This window comes from Haliotis rufescens, unplaced genomic scaffold, assembly GCF_023055435.1.
Source record: "Haliotis rufescens isolate VD_foot unplaced genomic scaffold, xgHalRufe1.0.p SCAF_71, whole genome shotgun sequence".
Classification (NCBI taxonomy): Eukaryota; Metazoa; Mollusca; class Gastropoda; order Lepetellida; family Haliotidae; genus Haliotis; species Haliotis rufescens.
Genome location: NW_025964363.1, coordinates 1,036,674 through 1,064,455, shown reverse-complemented (window position 1 = coordinate 1,064,455; position 27,782 = coordinate 1,036,674). Strand labels below are relative to the sequence as shown.

Below are 27,782 nucleotides of genomic sequence, written 5' to 3'. Positions count from 1 at the left end.
GCAGAAATGCTTGGATTGGTTCGACCCATCATGGCTTCGTGACACTTCATTATCTCAGGGACTAGTGCGTCACGTGTACTCGACTACCACTGGACGGCCCGCCCACTGCTCAGTGCATTATCCGCCATCTGTCGGAGAGAGTTGCACCAAACACAGCCAGATATCAAGTGACAGTTGATCACTTGTGGGAGTCGTTGACATACGAACTGTTTTCACCTGTAACCCCGCTTCAAGGTGGCGGCAGATGGGGCTATTCACGTGAATTAATGTAAGTAGATTATTATATCTAACACTGCGCGATAAATACATTTAACTCGTCGAGAAACATTTAATTGTCGTTATTGTCAATGTTGAAGATATGAACAGCTATTGTAGTTTGGTATGGCGATATCATTGAGAACTCGGAACTCGGATCATACGTGTGTGTACATTAATGGGTGGGAATCTTCTTGACTGGGAACTAAATACTAATTTGATTTTACTTTTGCATACTGCCTACATTCATACGTAGACACCACAATTAATTTACTCTTACCATGTGACCGTTCATTATAACCACCGTGCCACCAGCAGACGGGAACGAATGTGGAAACCATAACAGGTACAAATCTATCATGAAGTGGCTTACTAGGAATAATCTCACCAATTGTCCCGCCTTATCACTCTGAAGGAGTGGCACTGTGGACTAGCACAAGGCAATAATTATTAGTTTATATAATAATTTCTAGATTTTGTAAATAATAAGAAGTTTTCCCCATAATAGACTGTACTGTCCACGTATCTAGACTTGCCTATTAGGAGGATAGAATTACTGCAGATCAATGAGCCTTTCTTTCAGTACAGCCTTGGAGCAAGGCTAGTGGCACTGGTGTCGTGATGGTAATATGGCCGGGTGGCTGTGTAGTTAGAAGGTGTACGTGAAGGTCGGCCCGGCTCACGGCTGTATGGCGGCCACATGCACGTGTATTCCGTTCTCAAAATCAGCTGTGTAATATTTGTTAAGTAGAGTATCGCCATGCACCATATTTCACTCAAACCACCTGACGACGCATTTTGTATCGATCTCTACACCCGCCTCTTCACATTCACAGCAATATTGGAAGTTCTCTGCACCTGAACCAAATTTTAAGGACATTTTGATTCTTATTTATATATAATAAGGTTCAGAAAAGATTCAAAATCTAAATTTCATCTCATTATGGGATACTTGTTATCAACACAATATCAGGAAGGAGGCAACGAGTACTTCTAGACAGTGATAGTCAATTCCGATACCTGTTTTAGAGATAATCTTTTATTTAAACAATTTACCACACTTGCATCGGTATCTTCACATGGATCAGGACGCGTCATAGATCTGCAACATTCACGATCATCACAGCAGTAAATGGTAGGGAAACTTGAAGATCCGGGGTAGAATAGGTCTTCAGCAACCCATGCTTGTCCCCGTGAAGATCCGGGGTAGAATAGGTCTTCAGCAACCCATGTTTGTCCCCGTGAAGATCCGGGGTAGAATAGGTCTTCAGCAACCCATGCTTGTCCCCCGTGAAGATCAGGGGTAGAATAGGTCTTCAGCAACCCATGCTTGTCCCCGTGAAGATCAGGGGTAGAATAGGTCTTCAGCAACCCATGCTTGCTGTAAGAGGCGACTAACGGGATCGGGTGGTCAGGTTCGCTGACTAGGTTTTTGCATGTCATCGTATCCAGTTGCGTAGATCGATGCTCATAATGTCAATCACTGGACTGTCTGGTCCAGACTCGATTATTTACAGACCGCCGTCATATAGCTGGAATATTGCTGAGTGCGACGTTAAACAACAAACAAACAAAACAAATAAACAAATAGTAGGATTACCCCTGCAAGTGTTAATGTGTTAATCAATGAGCCTTTATCCCACGCGGCGAGAGAAAGGGGCACAGAGTTGCGTCCCTTAGGTGTACCTGCATCCTATGATCATGGGTTCGAATATGGATCGTAGTCAGAACTAAATCCATGCTAGTGGGTTTCACCAAACTATTAAACATCGAAATAAGCGAGAAACCCTTTTTTCCATAATACTGAGGAAACTGAAATACATTATCACTACAACTCATAACAACGGTATAATTATTTTGTAATGTTTATATAAATGCGAAAAAGCACTTTCTATATTAATCATTTAGAGTATCTGCTAGGATCAAAGTCCTTTGTACGGGTCTGACTATATCATGGTCATGCGTTTATGAATCACAATCAAATAGTATCAAATCAGCGTATCCTGCCCCATCGGTGGCACCCGTTACAAACACATGCAAAGGCAAGTCAACTGTGTACACTAAAACACACGGGAACATATGGTTGAAGTCAAAATAGCTCTTTGAAATCTTCATGGAAAGAACATGTTCGATTGCGCCTCAAAGGCTGTGACAAGTAGACACCAAGGGCTGGGGCTGCTGGAATAACGCTGGACAGAAAGGGACAGCTGACTATTGGGCAGTCATAGAAGTATGGAGAGTAGTTGGACATGCAGGACGCCCACACATGCAGGACGCCCACACATGCAGGACGCCCAAACATGCAGGACGCCCACACATGCAGGACGCCCACACATGCAGGACAACCACACATGCAGGACGCCCACACATGCAGGACGCCCACACATGCAGGACGCCCACACATGCAGGACGCCCACACATGCAGGACGCCCAAACAAGCAGGACGCCCACACATGCAGGACGCCCACACATGCAGGACGCCAACACATGCAGGACGCCCACACATGCAGGACGCCCACACATGCAGGACTTCGGGCTTTCCTCCCACATGAAGCCGACGCGCTGTGATGTCACATACATGATGCTCAAACGGCGTTAAAACCAATCTACTCACTTCTAGGGAACTCGATCGGATAAACAACGGACTGATATTTAATGCCCCCCTCAGCAATATTCCAGCTATATGACAGTTGACTATAAATCGATTCTGGAGCAGACAATCCAGTGACTGATATTGTGAGCAATGATCCAAGCTGTCGGGGTACACGCCATGAAGCAAGTCGACGGGTCCGACCCCCCGGTCCATCACAACACCTCTTATGACCAGCATGGCTGGGATATCTCTTCTAACCCGGACTCCCCACGGGGTCAAAACATCGAGCCATTCGCTGTCTGGGCTGCGTGTAAAGGGGGTAAGGGCCCTGAGGTGATGATGAGCCTAACCAGCCTGACTGTGCCAGGATCACCCAAACCCTCTTTGCTGCATTTTTTATATAACACATGTAAACAAGAACGATATTGGGGTATTATAAGGAAATATTGATTGAGGAAATGTCCGATGTATTCTTGCAGTGATTCCATCCAGTTCTCGCAAGCCCCAGAAATAGTTATTTTGTTTGTGTACACTGGCTGGTGAAGCGACAGCTGTGGCTCTGCGACATACTGAGCTGATAGTGTCAGTCTTCCTTATCAGCTGTTGACGACGTCAGCTGACGGGAGTCCGACCCTGTAGTGCCCTTTTAAATGATGGATGGACCAACGAATGTTTTTAATCCTACTTTCCAAATGTCCTAGGTTTCTGGAATTGCATAACCCCAACCACACAGATCCCCCCCCCCCCCCCCCAACCACACACATCACCACCCCCCACCACACAATCACCCCCACCACACACATCACCACCCCCACCACACCAATCACTACCCCCACCACACACATCACCCCCACCACACACCACACCAATCACTACCCCCACCACACACATCACCCCCACCACACACCACACCCATCACTACCCCCACCACACACATCACTACCCCCCACCACACACATCACTACCCCCACAACACACCCATCACTACCCCCCACCACACACATCACCACCCCCACCACACACATCACTACCCCCACCACACACATCACCCCCACACACACACACCACACACATCACCACCCCCACCACACACATCACCCCCACCACACACATCACCACCCCCCACCACACACATCACCACCCCAAAACCACACACATCACCACCCCCACCACACACATCACCACCCCCACCACACACATCACCACCCCCACCACACACATCACCACCCCCCACACACATCACCACCCCCACCACACACATCACCACCCCCACCACACACATCACCACCCCCACCACACACATCACCACCCCACCACACACATCACCACCCCCACCACACACATCACCCCCACCACACACATCACCACCCCCCACCACACACACTTCGGGCTTTCCTCCCACATGAAGCCGACGCGCTGTGATGTCACATACATGATGCTCAAACGGCGTTAAAACCAATCTACTCACTTCTAGGGAACTCGATCGGATAAACAACGGACTGATATTTAATGCCCCCCTCAGCAATATTCCAGCTATATGACAGTTGACTATAAATCGATTCTGGAGCAGACAATCCAGTGACTGATATTGTGAGCAATGATCCAAGCTGTCGGGGTACACGCCATGAAGCAAGTCGACGGGTCCGACCCCCCGGTCCATCACAACACCTCTTATGACCAGCATGGCTGGGATATCTCTTCTAACCCGGACTCCCCACGGGGTCAAAACATCGAGCCATTCGCTGTCTGGGCTGCGTGTAAAGGGGGTAAGGGCCCTGAGGTGATGATGAGCCTAACCAGCCTGACTGTGCCAGGATCACCCAAACCCTCTTTGCTGCATTTTTTATATAACACATGTAAACAAGAACGATATTGGGGTATTATAAGGAAATATTGATTGAGGAAATGTCCGATGTATTCTTGCAGTGATTCCATCCAGTTCTCGCAAGCCCCAGAAATAGTTATTTTGTTTGTGTACACTGGCTGGTGAAGCGACAGCTGTGGCTCTGCGACATACTGAGCTGATAGTGTCAGTCTTCCTTATCAGCTGTTGACGACGTCAGCTGACGGGAGTCCGACCCTGTAGTGCCCTTTTAAATGATGGATGGACCAACGAATGTTTTTAATCCTACTTTCCAAATGTCCTAGGTTTCTGGAATTGCATAACCCCAACCACACAGATCCCCCCCCCCCCCCCCAACCACACACATCACCACCCCCCACCACACAATCACCCCCACCACACACATCACCACCCCCACCACACCAATCACTACCCCCACCACACACATCACCCCCACCACACACCACACCAATCACTACCCCCACCACACACATCACCCCCACCACACACCACACCCATCACTACCCCCACCACACACATCACTACCCCCCACCACACACATCACTACCCCCACAACACACCCATCACTACCCCCCACCACACACATCACCACCCCCACCACACACATCACTACCCCCACCACACACATCACCCCCACACACACACACCACACACATCACCACCCCCACCACACACATCACCCCCACCACACACATCACCACCCCCCACCACACACATCACCACCCCAAAACCACACACATCACCACCCCCACCACACACATCACCACCCCCACCACACACATCACCACCCCCACCACACACATCACCACCCCCCACACACATCACCACCCCCACCACACACATCACCACCCCCACCACACACATCACCACCCCCACCACACACATCACCACCCCACCACACACATCACCACCCCCACCACACACATCACCCCCACCACACACATCACCACCCCCCACCACACACACTTCGGGCTTTCCTCCCACATGAAGCCGACGCGCTGTGATGTCACATACATGATGCTCAAACGGCGTTAAAACCAATCTACTCACTTCTAGGGAACTCGATCGGATAAACAACGGACTGATATTTAATGCCCCCCTCAGCAATATTCCAGCTATATGACAGTTGACTATAAATCGATTCTGGAGCAGACAATCCAGTGACTGATATTGTGAGCAATGATCCAAGCTGTCGGGGTACACGCCATGAAGCAAGTCGACGGGTCCGACCCCCCGGTCCATCACAACACCTCTTATGACCAGCATGGCTGGGATATCTCTTCTAACCCGGACTCCCCACGGGGTCAAAACATCGAGCCATTCGCTGTCTGGGCTGCGTGTAAAGGGGGTAAGGGCCCTGAGGTGATGATGAGCCTAACCAGCCTGACTGTGCCAGGATCACCCAAACCCTCTTTGCTGCATTTTTTATATAACACATGTAAACAAGAACGATATTGGGGTATTATAAGGAAATATTGATTGAGGAAATGTCCGATGTATTCTTGCAGTGATTCCATCCAGTTCTCGCAAGCCCCAGAAATAGTTATTTTGTTTGTGTACACTGGCTGGTGAAGCGACAGCTGTGGCTCTGCGACATACTGAGCTGATAGTGTCAGTCTTCCTTATCAGCTGTTGACGACGTCAGCTGACGGGAGTCCGACCCTGTAGTGCCCTTTTAAATGATGGATGGACCAACGAATGTTTTTAATCCTACTTTCCAAATGTCCTAGGTTTCTGGAATTGCATAACCCCAACCACACAGATCCCCCCCCCCCCCCCCAACCACACACATCACCACCCCCCACCACACAATCACCCCCACCACACACATCACCACCCCCACCACACCAATCACTACCCCCACCACACACATCACCCCCACCACACACCACACCAATCACTACCCCCACCACACACATCACCCCCACCACACACCACACCCATCACTACCCCCACCACACACATCACTACCCCCCACCACACACATCACTACCCCCACAACACACCCATCACTACCCCCCACCACACACATCACCACCCCCACCACACACATCACTACCCCCACCACACACATCACCCCCCCACACACACACCACACACATCACCACCCCCACCACACACATCACCCCCACCACACACATCACCACCCCCCACCACACACATCACCACCCCAAAACCACACACATCACCACCCCCACCACACACATCACCACCCCCACCACACACATCACCACCCCCACCACACACATCACCACCCCCCACACACATCACCACCCCCACCACACACATCACCACCCCCACCACACACATCACCACCCCCACCACACACATCACCACCCCACCACACACATCACCACCCCCACCACACACATCACCCCCACCACACACATCACCACCCCCCACCACACACATCACCACCCCAAAACCACACACATCACCACCCCCAAACCACACCCATCACCACCCCCACCACACACATCACCACCCCCAAACCACACACATCACCACCCCCAAACCACACCCATCACCACCCCCACCACACACATCACCACCCCCACCACACACATCACTACCCCCACCACACACATCACCCCCACACACACACACCACACACATCACCACCCCCACCACACACATCACCCCCACCACACACATCACCATCCCCCACCACACACATCACCACCCCCACCACACACATCACCCCCACCACACACATCACCATCCCCCACCACACACATCACCACCCCACCACACACATCACCCCCACCACACACATCACCATCCCCCACCACACACATCACCACCCCAAACCACACACATCACCACCCCCAAACCACACCCATCACCACCCCCAAACCACACCCATCACCATCCCCACCACACACATCACCACCCCCACCACACACATCACTACCCCCCACCACACACATCACCACCCCCACCACCACACACATCACCATCCCCAAACCACAGACATCACCACCCCCAAACCACACCCATCACCACCCCCACCACACACATCACCACCCCCACCACACACATCACCACCCCCCCACCACACACATCACCACCCCCAAACCACACAAATCACCACCCCCAAAACCACACAAATCACCACCCCCACCACACACATCACTACCCCCACCACACGCATCACCACCCCCACCACACACATCACCACCCCCAAACCACACACATCACCACCCCCAAACCACTACCATCACCACCCCCACCACACACATCACCACCCCCCACCACACACATCACCACCCCTAAACCACACACATCACCACCCCCAAACCACACCCATCACCACCCCCACCACACACATCACCACCCCCACCACACCCATCACTACCCCCACAACACACCCATCACTACCCCAACCACACACATCACCACCCCCACCACACATATCACTAACCCCCACCACACACATCACCATCCCCACCACACACATCACTACCCCCCACCACACACATCACTACCCCCACCACACACATCACCCCCACCACACACATCACTACCCCCCACCTCACACATCACCATCCCCACCACACACATCACTACCCCCCACGACACACATCACTACCCCCACCACACACATCACCCCCACCACACACATCACCATCCCCACCACACACATCACTACCCCCCACCACACACATCACTACCCCCCACCTCACACATCACAACCCCCACCACACACATCACCACCCCCACCACCACACACATCACCATCCCCACCACAGACATCACCACCCCACCACAGACATCACCACCCCCCACCACACACATCACTACCCCCCACCACACACATCACTACCCCCCACCACACACATCACCACTCCCACCACACACACCCCCCCCCCCCCCCCACCACACACATCACCACCCCCACCACCCATCGCCACCCCCACCACACACATCACCACCCCCAACCACACACATGACCACCCCCACCACACACATCACCACTCCAACCACACACATCACCACCCCCCACCACACACATCACTACCCCCTACCACACACATCACTACCCCCACCACACACATCACCCCCACCACACACATCACCCCCACCACACACATCACTACCCCCCACCTCACACATCACAACCCCCACCACACACATCACCACCCCCACCACCCATCGCCATCCCCACCACACACATCACCACCCCCACCACAGACATCACCACCCCCCACCACACACATCACCACCCCCACCACCCATCGCCATTCCCACCACACACATCACCACCCCCCACCACACACATCACTACCCCCCACCACACACATCACCACCCCCACCACACACATCACCACTCCCACCACACACATCACTACTTCCCACCACACACATCACCACCCCCACCACACACATCACCACCCCCCACCACACACATCATTACCCCCCACCACCCATCGCCACCCCCACCACACACATCACCGCTCCCACCACCACACACATCACCACCCCCACCACCCATCGCCATCCCCACCACACACATCACCACCCCCCACCACACACATCACTACCCCCCACCACACACATCACCACCCCCACCACACACATCACCACTCCCACCACACACATCACTACTTCCCACCACACACATCACCACTCCCACCACACACATCACTACTTCCCACCACACACATCACCACCCCCACCACACACATCACTACCCCCCACCACACACATCACCACTCCCACCACACACACACCCCCCCCCCACCACACACATCACCACCCCCACCACCCATCGCCACCCCCACCACACACATCACCACCCCCAACCACACACATGACCACCCCCACCACACACATCACCACTCCAACCACACACATCACCACCACCCACCACACACATCACTACCCCCCACCACACACATCACTACCCCCACCACACACATCACCCCCACCACACACATCACTACCCCCCACCTCACACATCACAACCCCCACCACACACATCACCACCCCCACCACCCATCGCCATCCCCACCACACACATCACCACCCCACCACACACATCACCACCCCGCCACAGACATCACCACCCCCCACCACACACATCACCACTCCCACCACACACATCACTACTTCCCACCACACACATCACCACTCCCACCACACACATCACTACTTCCCACCACACACATCACCACCCCCACCACACACATCACTACCCCCCCACCACACACATCACCACTCCCACCACACACACACCCCCCCCCCCCCCCCCCCCCACCACACACATCACCACCCCCACCACCCATCGCCACCCCACCACACACATCACCACCCCCAACCACACACATGTCCACCCCCACCACACACATCACCACTCCAACCACACACATCACCACCCCCCACCACACACATCACTACCCCCCACCACACACATCACTACCCCCACCACACACATCACCCCCACCACACATATCACTACCCCCCACCTCACACATCACAACCCCCACCACACACATCACCACCCCCACCACCCATCGCCATCCCCACCACACACATCACCACCCCACCACACACATCACCACCCCGCCACAGACATCACCACCCCCCACCACACACATCACCACTCCCACCACCCATCGCCATCCCCACCACACACATCACCACCCCCACCACCCATCGCCATCCCCACCACACACATCACCACCCCACCACACACATCACTACCCCCCACCACACACATCACCATCCCCACCACACACATCACTACCCCCACCACACACATCACCCCCCACCACACACATCACTACCCCCCCACCTCACACATCACAACCCCCACCACACACATCACCACCCCCACCACCACACACATCACCACCCCCACCACCCATCGCCATCCCCACCACACACATCACCACCCCCGCCACAGACATCACCACCCCCCACCACACACATCACCACCCCCACCACCCATCGCCATCCCCACCACACACATCACCACCCCACCACACACATCACCACCCCCCACCACACACATCACCATCCCCACCACACACATCACTACCCCCCACCACACACATCACCACCCCCACCACACACATCACCACTCCCACCATACACATCACTACTTCCCACCACACACATCACCACCCCCACCACACACATCACCACCCCCCACCACACACATCACTACCCCCCACCACCCATCGCCACCCCCACCACACACATCACCGCTCCCACCACCACACACATCACCACCCCCACCACCCATCGCCATCCCCACCACACACATCACCACCCCCCCACCACACACATCACTACCCCCCACCACACACATCACCACCCCCACCACACACATCACCACTCCCACCACACATATCACTACTTCCCACCACACACATCACCACTCCCACCACACACATCACTACTTCCCACCACACACATCACCACCCCCACCACACATATCACTAACCCCCACCACAAACATCACCACCACCCCCCACCACACACATCACTACCCCCAACCACACACATCACTACCCCTACCACACACATCACCATCCCAAACCACACACATCACTACCCCCCACCACACACATCACTACTTCCCACGACACACATCACTACCCCCAACCACACACATCACCACCCCGACCACACACATCACTACCCCTACCACACACATCACCATCCCCACCACACACATCACTACCCCCCCACCACACACATCATTACTTCCCACCACACACATCACCACTCCCACCACACACATCACCACCACCCCCCCACCACACACATCACCACCACCCCACCACACACATCACCACTCCCACCACACACATCACCACCCCCCACCACACACATCACTACTTCCCACCACACACATAACTACTTCCCACCACACACATCACCACTCCCACCACACACATCACTACCCCCCACCACACACATCACCACTCCCACCACACACATCACCACCCCCACCACACACATCACCACTCCCACCACACACATCACCACCCCCACCACACACATCACCACTCCCACCACACACATCACTACTTCCCACCACACACATCACTACTTCCCACCACACACATCACCACTCCCACCACACACATCACCACCCCCACCACCCATCGCCACCCCCACCACACACATCACCACCCCCAACCACACACATCACTACCCCCACCACCCATCGCCACCCCCACCACACACATCACCATCCCCAACCACACACATCACCACCCCCACCACACACATCACCACCCCCACCACACACATCACCACTCCCACCACACACATCACCACCCCCCCACCACACACATCACTACCCCCACCACACACATCACTACTTCCCACCACACACATCACCACTCCCACCACACACATCACCACCACCCCCACCACACACATCACCACCCCCACCACCCATCGCCACCCCAACCACACACATCACCACCCCCAACCACACACATCACCACCCCCACCACCCATCGCCACCCCCACCACACACATCACCACCCCCAACCACACACATCACCACCCCCACCACACACATCACCACCCCCACCACACACATCACCACCCCCCACCACACACATCACCACCCCCCACCCCCCACATCACTACTTCCCACCACACACATCACTACTTCCCACCACACACATCACCATTCCCACCACACACATCACCACCCCCACCACCCATCGCCACCCCCACCACACACATCACCACCCCCAACCACACACATCACCACCCCCACCACCCATCGCCACCCCCACCACACACATCACCACCCCCAACCACACACATCACCACCCCCACCACACACATCACCACCCCCACCACACACATCACCACTCCCACCACACACATCACCACCCCCCACCACACACATCACCACCCCCCACCACACACATCACTACTTCCCACCACACACATCACTACTTCCCACCACACACATCACCACTCCCACCACACACATCACCACTCCCACCACACACATCACCACCCCCCACCACACACATCACCACCCCCACCACCCATCGCCACCCCCACCACACACATCACCACCCCCAACCACACACATCACTACCCCCACCACACACATCACTACTTCCCACCACACACATCACCACCCCCACCACCCATCGCCACCCCAACCACACACATCACCACCCCCAACCACACACATCACCACCCCAACCACCCATCGCCACCCCCACCACACACATCACCACCCCCAACCACACACATCACCACCCCCACCACACACATCACCACCCCCACCACACACATCACCACTCCCACCACACACATCACTACTTCCCACCACACACATCACTACTTCCCACCACACACATCACCACTCCCACCACACACATCACCACTCCCACCACACACATCACCACCCCCAACCACACACATCACCACCCCCACCACCCATCGACACCCCCACCACACACATCACCACCCCCAACCACACACATCACCACCCCCACCACACACATCACCACCCCCACCACACACATCACCACTCCCACCACACACATCACCACCCCCCCACCACACACATCACCACCCCCCCACCACACACATCACTACCCCCACCACACACATCACTACTTCCCACCACACACATCACTACTTCCCACCACACACATCACCACCACCCCACACATCACCACCACCCCACCACACACATCACCACCCCCACCACCCATCGCCACCCCCACCACACACATCACCACCCCCAACCACACACATCACCACCCCCACCACACACATCACCACCCCCACCACCCATCGCCACCCCCACCACACACATCACCACCCCCACCACACACATCACCACCCCCCACCACACACATCACTACCCCCACCACACACATCACCACCACCACACCCATCACTACCCCCACAACACACCCATCACTACCCCCACCACACACATCACCACCCCCACCACACATATCACTAACCCCCACCACACACATCACCACATATCACCCCAGCCCCACCACACATCACCCAAGCCCCACCACACATCCCCCCCCCCCCCCCCCCCGAATAAACACACATACACACGCACGCACGCACGCACACACACACACAACCCCACCATCCCGAACCCCACCCCACATCACCCCCACCCGCACCACACATCAGCTCCTCCTCCAACCCCATCGCCAATCACCTCCCCATTATAAATCTCCTCCCCCTCCCTAACCCCCACCGCACATTACCCCCTCACCCACCAGACATCAACAGTCCCACCCCGCACATCAACACTCCTACCGTTGGTCGATGAAAGTTCGCGAAAGTCCTCTCTGACGTGACCTGTGATGGGATGTCTTCAGATCTTTGTTTATCCGCAGCAAGAACTAATGATGCTGTCCCAACCCCAACCACACACATCAACCCCACCACACAAGCCAAACCCTATTCCTAACCACATTGTACTACCCACACCCACACACCCCCTCACAAAGTCCTCCGTCAGTTATTGACAGAACTATTCAACCAGCGACAACCGAAAAAAAAAGTTGTGTTGTGCTTTGCAGAGGAGCGCAATTGAAGTCGATAGTATCCAGTAACAGCTAACCAATACTGATGAATGTCCCGTTTGACACACACTGTAGCACGTATACAGCTTGAGGCATATACTGATATATTCTGGTACCGTTCCGGAACCACATTCACGATGACTAAGGTAATAATATCTATCACTATAAAAAGAAACAGAATTAAATGCATGCTGTACAAAAATCGATATTGATTCCGCGTCAGATGATCATATACAAAAGTGTTGCATAGCAACGTATTATATCATGTCCTTGATTGCACATTTACAGCAAAGCCTGTTACAAACATCGGTGTAATGGACAAAGGACATATGGAGACAGGAAGAGATACAGATCTATGGATAGAACTGTATTACAATGAATGGGACTTTTTGGTGTAGATGCTGACAACGTTACCAAGCAGGTGGTGTACAGATATGGGAGATAGGGGGTATATACATGTGGATAGTTGATGTTAATACAATGGTTGAATGATGACAGATTGAACTATATCAAGACAACTATCTTCCTTGTGTGGATGGAGTCTATTGCTACATGCGAGACGCTGGGCCACAGGCGTACATGTGGTTAAGAAACTATTCAAGGATTGCTCATTCCTGTAACCAGACGCCATGATTTCAAAGGCACGAACGCCCGCCTCGGACAGCTTGGTATCTGTCTTAATAAATACATAAGGCGGTAAGTCTGGAGTGAGTGAGTTGGGTTTAACGCCGCTTTTAACAGTATTCCAGTTTGTCGCGGCGTGTCAGCTAAATGTGGGAGGAAAGCCCGAAGTGATGCAGGCCTCAGACATTTACCACTTCGGTGAAACCCACGTGCATGGGTATGGTGCTGACAAACCTAGAAACATAATCGGGGCGAACCGGGATTCGAACACACAATCATTGGTTTCTGGCGTGCCCAAGGGACGCAACTCTGCACAGCGAATCGCGGCGCCTTAGACGATTGGGCCACCCGTGCCCCCTTGGACATGCCACAGTGAATTGATAGATATATGGGCGGATGGATAGATATATAGGCGGATGAATAGCGGGAAGGATGATATATATATATTATATATATAATGAATGGACTGATGGATGAATGGGTGGATGGCATACATGTACAGTAGTTGGGTCCGTGGATGTGTTGCCAGGAGGGGAATTAGACGGATGAGGGGTAATGGATGGACATGCTTCTCAGCGAATTGAAACCAGGTCAGACAGGTTTATATGCCAAATAGGAAAAACGAACCATAGGCAAACACAAACAAACAAAAGTTGTATCTACACGCAACGATACATACTGTTAGTATGCATGTGAGTCATATTCAGGTAATCATTTAATCGGTGAGTGAGAAAGTCCTGCTTGACGCAGCCTCCAGCAATATAACGGCTGGTCACTGAGTTGGGTTCACATATTGTCCCCATGTGCGGATTCAAACCCGGGCTTTCAGCGTGACGAACAAACGCTTCAACAACTGACCTACCCCATCGCCCCTATTCAGCCTACGAGTCTAAAGATATGGCAAGCCGTTTTCACATTTATTACGGAATTACAGATATCTTCAATTGTTTTAAAGATATCTTGAATTGTTTTGAAGATATCTTGAATTGAATTGAAGATATCTTGAATCGAATTGAAGATATCTTCAATTGAATTGAAGATATCTTAAATGCAGATAATTGTAGATATCTGAAATAAAATTTAAGATATCACGAAATGAATTAAGGATATGGTGAAGCGTATTACTGATTTCTTGAAAAGGATTGCTGATATCTTAAATTCGATTACTGATATCAAAATATGATTTAAAGATATCAAAATGTCACGTTTTGTTATGATAACAATAATTCAATTCCTGATATCTTGAAACTAAATACAGATATCAATAATTAATTATTGATATATTCAATTGTTGCCATTATTTAAGATGTTACATTAATAATGTTACTTAAATTAGATAACTGATATCAATAATTGATATAAAGATAATGATATCTTGAATTGGATTTTTGATATCAGTAACGGTCAGAATTAATGATATCTTGAATTGAATTAAAGATATCTCTAATTGAATTAAAGATATCTCTAATTGAATTAAAGATATCTGTAATTCATTTGTGGATATGTATAACTTATTTCAAGATATCTTGAATGGATTTTAGATATCTTGAATTTATTTCTTATATATTTATGTACTGTAGGATGGTAATTGTTTAATGATATCTTAACTAAATTTAGAGATATCACAAACTAATTTGTTGATATCACCGTAACATTTTAAGATATCAGTAATTGTATAATGGATATCAGAAATGAATTTAAAATATCTTTAATTATTTTTTGATATCTTAAAAACATTATTGATATCTTTAAATAAAATACCGATATCTTTAAAACAATTGAAGATATCTGTAATTCCGTAATAGTGAGTGAGTGAGTGAGTTGGGTTTAACGCCGCTTTTAACAATATTCCAGGTATATCGCGGCGTGTCAGCTTAATGTGGGAGGAAAGCCCGAACTGATGCAGGTCTAAGACGTTTACCACTTCGATGAAACCCACGAGCACGGGTATGGTGCTGACAAACCTAGAAACATAATCGGGGCGAACCGGGATTCGAACCCACAATCATAGGTTTCTGGCGTGCCCAAGGGACGCAACTCTGCACAGCGAATCGCGGCGCCTTAGACGACTGGGCCACCCGTGCCCCCGTAATTCCGTAATAAATGTGAAAACGGCTTGCCATATAAAGAAGCCACAATAACTTGGTGGATTTATGATAGTCTTAGCAGTTATGTCTCCGTATATAAAGAAAGAAAGGACGATGGATTGAAAAGAAAAGAAAAAATGACGAGAATACAGAGCAAGAGAAACAGGAGGCCATACACAAAGCAAGTTGACAAGGCGAGAGTCACATTTAATAATTGGCAACAGGATGTTGATAGTTGTACTGTTAGGCCTGACTCCATTGATGGAAATCGATTGAACTATTCCACTCTGGGTCCGCGTCAGATCAGTTTTCAATTACCCCGCTCTCGTGAATAGAAACTTCCACAATTACATCCGCCTTGTATTATTAGGGCTCGGCTGAACGATGGCAATCCAGCATCGACTCCGCATATAGGTCGTTAAACAGTGACATATGTACAAGTACTAAACTGCCGGAGCTGCAAGTGTTGAATGAGGCTAAAGAGAACAGCGACAATCAATAGAGCTCCAGTGCATGGTGCGTCACAGGTCTGGTAGCGATACCTACAGTTGGTTTTTACGGAACAGGTATGACCGATTGCGGTGGTCACTTCACCTCACACAGTGTTCTTATATTTCAGATGAAGCCTTACAAAAACGATGGGGATAAAGGAGATATTTGCGGAGGAGTTTAGTTCCACGAGTTTTCTTCTTGACCACAAGTATCCGGGTCGGTTTGTGCGGTTTGAGGTAAGGCGTTACTTGCTGGTTAAGGTAAAACTGCTTCTGTCTAAACAGGGCGTACTATCCCCCTGCTTGACGAGCCTGTGATTAGCATGATGTGTGATGAAGCGAGTCTAGAGCACATCGGGCTTCACTTGTCATATAACGTGTCTGTTGTATCGAATAAAATGTTCATGAGAGGCGGTTTCAGGTGAAAGTTTGGCTGGCCACGAGATGAAATGAACAAGTTATTAAACAGCATACTATGTTCTGTTTTTTATATGTTTATTAAAATAATATAACTAGTATATGGTATAATTATATAAAGGGACAAGAACACTTTCCATTATTATTACAAATATATGTTAGAGCATAATCCATTGTGCGATTCCGACTATATCATGAGCATGTGTTTATGAATCACTATCAAATGGTGATGACACCAGGTGTTCGCGAAAAGGTGAGCGTATCCTGTCCCACCTGTTGCACCTGTCACAAACACATGCAAAGGCAAGTTAATTGTTCACCTGAATAAAATACGGGAACATATGGTATACGTCATTATACATGTAGATAATTGCATCGGACATCATTTTTGACACTGATGGCGTCAAATTTGGAAATGTCCCCCACATGCATGTCTACCATAAAACGTTTTGAATGCTTGATATAGGCCCGAATATCGTATGAAGTTCTTTAAAATATTAGGGGCGGTCGGGTAGCCTAGTGGTTAAAGCGTTCGCTCGTCACGCCGAAGACCCGGGTTCGATTCCCGACATGGGTACAATGTGTGAAGCCCATTTCTGGTGTCCCCCGCCGTGATATTGCTGGAATATTGCTAAAAGCGGTGTAAAACCATACTCACTCACTCACTCACTCACTCACTCACTTTAAAATATTAGACATATTAGTATTTTTTTAGTTTTATTTTATTTTTCCGTTAGGTTACACATGTAGGAAGGTGACCGTGATGCTAATACACCACGTGATATTTTTTGTCTTTGGCAACGTCCCCTGTGGGTGAGGTATGAGGGGACGGGTGTAGTCATGTTGGCCTGGGTGCCTCTGTCAGACAGGGACTATGGGCAGGGCAGCACTCGGTACGGGTGGATCATGAGAAACGATCCATGAATTCTAATGCTCTATGTTAATCTACCAATACCCAAATAAACTGTACCCGAATTTCCGAAACACTGTCTCATGTGTTCACAAATAATCAATATTCAGTGTAAAAAGATAGCGATTTTGGTTTTACGCCGCTTTTAGTAGTACTCCAGCAATATCACGGCTATATCATCTAGGGATTCGAACCTGGACCTTCGGCGTGACGAACGCCCGCATAAACCACAAGGCAACCTCACCGCCCCACAAATACTAGACAGCAAGCTGTTGTGGTGTAGGACCACTTTTCAATATTGACATGACCCGTGAAGATCCGGGGAAGAATAGGTCTTCAGCAACTCATGCTTGCCGTATAAGACGGCTATGCTTTGTTGTTAGAGGCGCCTAACGGGGTCGGGTGGTCAGGCTCGCTGACTTGGTTGGTGCATGTCATCGTATCCCAAATGCATAGAGCATTGCTCATGATGTCAATCACTGGATTGTCTGGTCCAGACTCGATTATTTACAGACCGCGGTCATATATTAGAAATATTGCTGAGTGCGGCGTTTAACAACAAACAAACAACAATTGTTGCCAACATGGCTGCCAGGGGATATGTATGTAGCAGGGCTTCCAGGCAGTTATATCTGTTTCCACAACAAAACGTATTAGTAGGTAATGTATGCTTGCACAATAGTAGGATCGGCGGGTCATTTACCATCAGTATAATTAGTTCTTCTTTATTATTTAAATTGCTCAAATCCTATGAATGCATCAGGATGGAGCGAAACATCAGTCATTTGGTTTACAAAGAAGGGGAAGTATACTGCATGACTGGAGATACACGGCGTACATAATGAACGACATCTGTCGCAAAAAACCAAGCTTGCACTTCAGTCTTGCCTGTTGATTCAGTTGTGATGCTAATTTCGATTTGCACTTGAAAACACATACTATAACACACAACATAAGTTGTCAGTGAATACCAGTTAATTTGGAAGACACGATCATAAGGTCCTCCACACCAATGGAACGCAACATTGGTGATTTCATAAAAGACAAATACCCTAATCAGTAATGTTATTTTTTAAATTCACTCAGATCCGAAATTTAGATTTTTAAAAAAAACATGCTGTAAATAACGCTGAGAGTGGTGATTTAGTAATGTGTAAAATATGGCGACATTTACGATGTACCTAACTTTCAGAGGTCATTTTCAGTACTTTTGCTTGGCCGGTGGATGATATCACAGAACAGGGAATGTCCCACATTATTCAAAACTGTGAAGTGTATCTGTGTCCGTGATGTATTTTGAATTTTACACGACTTCAAAGTGAGGGGCGAAGAGGAGGGACATATAGAGAGTTACTGGGTATCCAGCCTGATGATATAACTCTTTAAGGGAAAAGGCAATGTGTGATATTTATATTACATTTTCCCTTCATTTATTTCAATGCCATATGCTACTGTAGTAGTCAACCCCGTCAATGGCGTCTTTTCCAAGATGGCGGCACTTCCGGTTCCCATTTACGACGCCATCAAGTTGCGAGCCCATGTTCGAATCTCCAGAAATGACGTCATGATAGAACAATGTTTTATCGTGAAATAAAGAACGCTTAGTTCTTCATTGTTCTTTGCGATTTATCGCGTAGCTATTTTATGGAAGTGAATAAACTGTTCTAATACTTTCATATAGCGCCTGACATCCAACTTGGATAGTTGCTCAGCCATTTCAAATGTTAAATTTAGCTCGGTTAAATCTACAGGTAACCTTGCTCCACATTGAAAACACAGAATGTTTATCTCCATTCTAGATAAAACGCGAACCGGTGTTAGCAATTATATTGAGTGAAGCGCCATGGGGAGAGTCCAGTGTTTTGAGTGGGTCGTCGATCAGATCAGAATTTATGGAATCACCGACAACAGCCTTAAACAAAATATGGCACTCTATATATGGTCAAGCAGATTGTTTACACCGTAATACTTCACGCGGACGTATGACAGGCACTGAAAGCGTGTAGCACGGCAACTTCGTAAGCTAACATGAGGTGGGCTTCCCTGAAGAAAAATAAGTAAGCTGTGCAAAGATTTCGTCCTACACCGCGTGTCACCACTATGATGTCATATCGCTCATTGTGATGCAAAAGATATGACGTCACAGTCGTATATAGTAAACCGTCAAATAGCAAGCTCTCTGTTGTCCACAAATACGTTCTCTTTGTAGATTTCTATCGTATTTTCTGCACGAAATCTATTGCCAGACAACCTTTAAATATTGTTACAGCAGCTTTGCATTTTGTAACCTATAATTTTACATACAATTATTTAAATACGCCAACCGACAATGACTGTAAAAGAAGGACTATTCTAAACATATCAGCTTACGCGGAGATGTTGCCGTCAAATCGTCTGTTTTAATCTGTGAGGGCTTATTGTGATTTGATACCTCTGACTGACCAATCAAAATCGAGTACTTTCCAAATTCATGTAGAATATATGTTACTATCCAATTCAGTGGATCGGTGTACATTCGCTATTTATTCTCAGCTCCTAGAGGCGTATACAACCCCCCTTAAATTGCCTGTGAGGCACAAGAATACCGGGTTACTTCTGGGTGAACAGAGGCGTATTTCGGACAAAGTCATTTGCCTAGGGAAACATGTTACATGTGCTTCAGTGAGGGGCAGGACCGACGCCCTAGAAGCCCGCGGGCACGGTCTTCACCCATCCACCTACTCTCAGCCACCAATGCGTCGTCGCCCGACTTGTGTGACCTGTGACCTGTGACCTACAAACACACGTTCAGGGAATATTTGATATGGCAAACTATGTGTCATATTTTTCTACATGTTTAGTTTTGTGTGTAATCACACACTACCAGCGTGGCCCAATCGTCTAGATGCTGCTAGTTTCTGTGCAGAGTTGCGTCCCTTTTACGGGCCAGGAACCTATGGCTACGGGTACGGTTCCCAGATTTTCGGCGATCATGTTTCTTGTCGGCACCAAACCCGCATCACTTCAGACTCTCCTCCAACATCAAGCTGGCACGCAGTGACGTAATTACAATCCTGTTCAAAGCAGTGTAAGACCAAACTCACTCACTAACTCTCTCACACATCACCCTTCACCCAGACTGTGCCGTTCCTGGTAAAGCCGAGCGGATTAAAACAAAACAGGATTAGCGGATCTGGGTACGCAGTGACGTCCCTCTAGATGGGCATCTCCATGTTCCCGACATTAGTCGCCCTTTTGTTTGTTTGTTTGTTTGTTTGTTTGTTTGTTGTTTTACGCCTCACGATTCAAACCATATAACCGCGGTCTGTTCATAATCGAATCCAGTGATTGACATCATGAGAATCGATCTACGCAATTGGGATACGCATGACATGCATCAACCAAGACTGCGAGCTTGACCACCCGATCCCGTTAGCCCCTCTTACGACAAGCATAGTCTCCTTTTACGGCAAGCATGGGATGCTGAAGACCTATTCTCATCCGTATCTTCACGGGTTATTAGTCGTCCCGATGGACGGGGTTCCGGAATAACGGGGTCCCACTATAGTTGTCGGCTAATTTCTATGCTTTCTCTGATGTCTGGTTATTCTATACTTGGTGTTTTACCAATGCAGCTGTCAAATTTCACCTGGGAATGTACTAACCATATTATTTACATCTATTATAAATATTGATTAATATTTAATGCTTCTTTATGTTCGGTTCAGTGACTGCACACACTCCCGAGTCCCTGTCCGATGCATGCTATAGCTGCAATGTATTCAGACGTATGGGAACTACATGTCAACAATGGGAATCAATTTACAACTGATCATAGTTGAAAGTGATCACTATATATGTTCATTATGAATGTGTTATGTTTCGAAGAAATATAATTAAAATATATATTCTATAGTTTAATTTTAAACTGAATTTCTGTCATTTTTGTTGGTGTTTATTGACTTTAGAATGACGTACGTAGATGTGAAAAGCGTAGGAAACATCAATAGTATGAGAGATTCTAATTATCAATGTTTTACGTTAAAATATAATGTCAATATTTTTATGACATGTTGCAATATTGAACTGTACATGAATAATTATTTCTATCACTGACAGTGCTGACAAGGTAGACACAAATTATGGATAACAACTTCTTTAATACTGTAAAGGCGACGTTTCGGTATAGATCCATATACCGTTGTCAAGCAAGACTTTATAGTATCTAAGAAGTTGTTTTATTCATAAATTGTGTTTAACTTGTCATTCGTCAACGTCTAAGTAATGCCTCTGAAACAATTCATTGCTGCTTGAGTACACTGCTATATACGAGGCTGTAGACTTGGGTTAACGCATTTCCGCACATTGATAAGCTGATGTAGTCAATAGTTATTATGATATATATTGATTATGAATATTTTAAGTTTAGAAATATATCAATACTTTTGCAGTGTCTTTCTATATTAAATTGTAATTATTTATTTCAGTGATAGCTGGAATACAATGATAAACGTTTAGATAGGGTTGGTTAATTATTGTAGATAAACTGTCCTCACTTAATGTCCCATGTAATTTGCGGTGCTGGAATATCAGAGACTGAGTAGGGTAGTATGAGGTATAACGTCGCGATCAAGATTATTGCACTTATATAGAATCGTACATACACGTGTGTCTGTCGGATTGCACTAAGTTCAGACTAATGCCGGTTTTATAGTGTTAGGTCACTGAGATACCATGCCGACGTTTAACATGAACACCCCACTCAGATATAGTATTACTGACCATTCCTTGTTTTAACCCCTTTATGCGGAGCCCCAGGCAGGGTAACAACAAGTACATCCTTTAGTGTCTTTTGTACTCAGACAAAGCTCTTGTCTCCGAGCCGACCAGTCCTTGTTTTATCCCCTTCATGCCGAGCGACAGACAGGGTAACAACAAGTACCTTCTTTTAACGCTTTTGGTATGACGCTGTCGGGGATCGAACCCCGGATCTTCCGCTCTCTGGGCGGACGCTCCACCTCTAGACCACGGAGGCAGTCCCGCATATCTCTAGGTTTTATCTGGCGACCTACATTCAACGTACCTCCAGTATGTTTTATCATTGTGTGGTTTGTTTACTGGCTGTCGTCGCATGGTTAGAATACTGCGGTGCGGCGTCAGGCAATAAATTCCACCATTTTGTATGTAAATTGTGTGAATGACGGGTGCTACCGGTCGGGCAGGACATGCTTACCCTTTTCGCGAACACCTGGTGTCATCACTGATTTTCAGTGGCCCATTCATATAGTTTCCACAGGTATTTGCCCTTTATGTCAAATGGAATCTGTTTCGGTAGAAAGTCTTGACTGATTATTCTCGTGCATTGACAGTTAATATATTAACAAATTATTGCCTTTTCCTGTCAAATATAATGGATATCTTCACTCTCAGATGCGCGACTAATGGAAATATTTCCCTCTTAAAGTCTTTAAGTGTCAAAAATTATTTTTTTACAAAATTTTGGAGACTGTAAAAACATTTTATTTACCTCATTTATCTCATTGTCGCTGAAGGGTTTTACCGTGGGCCGTTTTATTGCAGTGTGGCAGCCCAAAGCTGTACGCGGTCTGGAGGTTTACATGGATGCTCTACCACATCGCGGCTATCATATCAAGCGGTCTCCTGGAGAAGTACTACGCCAGCTCTCCAGATAACAGATGGAAGTGGCTGATTTTCCTCACGAACTGGAACTTCATGGCTCTCACATTGGGGGTCATTGTGGATTTCTTTACAACTGTGTTCGTCCAGTGGGGCTACCCGCAACTTCTCGAAGGTAAGGACGAGCATAAGGAGGAATAGGCGCCTAGATTATCTTGTTTGTTTGTTTGTTGTTTAATGCTGCACGCAGCAATATTCCAGCCAGATGACGGCGGTCCGTAAAAAATCAGACAATCTAGTGATTGACATCATGATCATCGATCTACGCAATTGGGATACGATAACATGCATCAAACAAGTCAGCGAGTCTGACCAACTGATGCTTTTAGTCTCCCCTTACGACAAGCATAGTCGCCGTTATAGGCTATACTCTGAAGAAATAACGCTTTCTCTACCGCGACCATTCCGTTAAATATCCGCGGTGTGGTCGTGTGAAGGCCTGGTCGCCTTTAGAGCTATATTACCTTTGAAGAAATGGCGCTTTCTCTACCGCGACCATTCCTTTAAATATTCGCGATGTGATCGTGTGGAGGCATGGTCTTCACGTCTGTATTCGCAACTACTCGAATGTAAGCATGGAGCATAGAGAATACAGCATCAGTAAGAGATTAGATCATAGCTACATTACACTTCAGACTAACCGCTTTCTCTACCGCGACCAGAGCTCTAGACATTTGCGGTGTGATCGTTAGTCTGTCAAACAGACCCTGCAACAAATATATCCAATACAGCCCATGCAAGTCTAAAATGTTTGGCAAGTCTAGAATACTGCAGTGTCAGACGAAGAGGTGTCTGGGCTCCTTGTTTATTATATTCTATAACTATAATTTAACAACTGTTTCTTTCCTGTAAACTATGTTCATTTCAAAGACTAGATGTTAGCCTATGTGATCGAATGAAAGCAAAGAGCATAGATACAGCATCACTAAGAGCCTAGATCATAGCGATATTACAGTGAAAAACACTTACTCTTCCGCTAAACTGTATGCAATAGTACATAAAGTCTTGGAGAGACAGATGAAGTAAATGAGTTTCATTTCACTTGCCGCTTGTATATGTTCATGATGTTTAATATTCTATCTTAGTGCTATACATAATTAGATAATGTATATGGTCGCTGGCAAAGAGAAGCTTAAGAACCCGTCTTTGCTCAAAACGTGTAACTGTATTGACAAGATTTATCAACCAATTAATCTTTTTTTATATAAACAGTATCATGATTTATTATGTTCAAGGGGCTAACATGATTTCACCCAAGCTTAAACTTATCCACACTTAGAAATACTTTATTTCCTAACCGAAATACCATAAAATCATTGCGGGTACTATACATGCAATACTACTGGCGTCATTCATATTAATACTATCCCACATCCCATATTCCACACTCAAAATTAATTTCAAAACACCCTAAACCAGGCCAATGCAATCCAGAGCAATCGAACACAATCTAAAACGATCAACAAATTCAAATATTTTTGTTTCTTCATTATGGGGTCAGTGATCACTGCTCACATGGATTATTTTAATTGTTTTATAGTTTGACATGTACTTTTACATCACATGGTATGAAATGACGTAACTTGTAAAATGCATGTTTAATATTCATGTGTTCTGTTACACCATGGTTAGAGCGCGTGTCAGAGGCCGTGATCGTGTCCTCGAATCCAGGTTTATTTTACAGTTCTCGATTGAGGGATATTGACGGTCCGCTTCATTTAACTTGTCAGTTGTAGCCGAGGTGAGGAGAGTTATATTGCGACGCACTACCAAGTTCTCGGGATTTAAAGACTTATTTTTGTCACGTTTCAGAAAAGGAAGAGGAGTCGTTACCATGGTACCTGAAGTTGGTGTGGGTGCTGTCTAACATCTATAACTCCGTGTCTTTGATGGTGACCGTGGGTTACTGGGGTTTCGGCACGTTCGACCGTAAGTGAAAGTTTTAGTGGTGATTATGAGGTTTGTGGTTGAGTTCGGCACATTTTGTTTGATGTTAAACGCCACACTCAGCAATATCTCAGCTGTATGACGGCGGTCTGTTGATAATCGCGTCTGGACCAGACAATCCAGTCATTGACATCATGAGCATCGATCCACGCAATTGGAATACGATGACATGCATCAACCAAGTAAGCAAGCCTGGCCACCCGATCCATTTAATCGCCTCTTACGACAAGCATGGGTTGCTGAAGACCTATTCTAACCGGGTCTTCACGGGTCCTAGTGTGTTTCAATCCCAGTTTTGCTTTATTTATATTTCTTAGCTTGTCAGCACGGCACCAGTGCTGGTGTGTTTCACCTCAGTGGTAAACGTCTAGTCCAGAATCACATCGGGCTTTCCTCCCACATTTAGCCGACACACCGTGAATTAATCGAACACTAAGTCTTAACGAAGCAGCATTAAACATATTCACTCACCCACTTACTTATTGGCTGAGAGTGTTGGTAATGAAACAATATTCCAAGGCAAAAATAAAAATATGATATTGCAGCGTTTGGATTCACATTGCTTCAGTGCAAGTTTCCTTTGAGGATGACAGTGTTATATTGCCTATAGTTATTAGTTATGTACTACAGTAAACTACGGTTATAACGAACTCAAAGGGACCACTAACTTTTGTTCGTTATAACCGTAGTTCGTTATAAGCATATATACAGTATAACAATAGCAAATAGTCGGGACAAAAAATTCAGTTCGTTATATCCGTCAGTTCGTTATAAGCGTGTTCGTTATAAACGTACTTTACTGACTGCAGTTTACCCAAATATACCACTACTTCATTAATCATGTTGCTGTTTCCCTGCTAACAACAGTGATGCTTATTTGTTTCAGCAACAAAAGGTTTGTCAGGACCTCGCGTTCTGCCCTTCCTCGGCCACGGCATGAACTCCATCTACGTCATCTGCAACCTCTGTGTTACGGCCATGCCGATACGCTTGTTCCATTTCTGGCAACCTTTAGTCTTCACCGTCATCTACGGCATCTTCAACACCGTTTACCTCGCCGTTGGCGCCACTGACGATACAGACAAGCCTTACATCTACCCACCGATAGACTGGCGAAAAAGCCCAGTGAAGGCTGAAGCTATAGGTCTAGGTGTAGTGTTTGGTGTGATCTTCCTTCATATATTGATATTCTTCATACATCTAGCACGTAGAGGTATAGTGCACGCATGTCGATGCGGAACTCCCACAGCAGAGAAAGAACCAGCTGCAGCCAAGATGAAGTCATTAAGTGGCGAATACGGGAGTACTCACAAAACAAATAATTTGTAAGATATTTGGGTATAGGGTTTAATAAAATGTTGAGTTTC

General features: G+C 47.9%; 1 protein-coding gene across 2 annotated transcripts; it reads left to right on the top strand.

Moving 5' to 3' along the window:
- LOC124111572 (protein rolling stone-like) lies at window positions 1-27,782 on the top strand. 2 transcript variants are annotated; one of them, XM_046471321.2, is made up of 5 exons: window positions 1-268; window positions 17,594-17,702; window positions 24,352-24,583; window positions 26,281-26,397; window positions 27,302-27,782. In XM_046471321.2, exons 2-5 carry the CDS (start codon window positions 17,613-17,615, stop codon window positions 27,742-27,744), a joined length of 882 nt encoding a protein of 293 aa, XP_046327277.1. In that variant the 5' UTR covers window positions 1-268; window positions 17,594-17,612; the 3' UTR covers window positions 27,745-27,782. The 2 variants fall into 2 exon arrangements, with proteins under 2 accessions (XP_046327277.1, XP_046327278.1); XM_046471322.2 differs by lacking the exon at window positions 1-268 and adding an exon at window positions 17,344-17,490.

What these genes read in the sequence shown, in the direction of transcription:
- LOC124111572 (XM_046471321.2), top strand. Translation starts at nt 17,613, where the DNA reads ATGGGGATAAAGGAGATATTTGCGGAGGAGTTTAGTTCCACGAGTTTT. An exon ending in GTCGGTTTGTGCGGTTTGAG is followed by an intron (nt 17,703 to 24,351) that starts GTAAGGCGTTAC and finishes GTTTTATTGCAG; the next exon opens with TGTGGCAGCCCAAAGCTGTA. An exon ending in GGGTTTCGGCACGTTCGACC is followed by an intron (nt 26,398 to 27,301) that starts GTAAGTGAAAGT and finishes TATTTGTTTCAG; the next exon opens with CAACAAAAGGTTTGTCAGGA.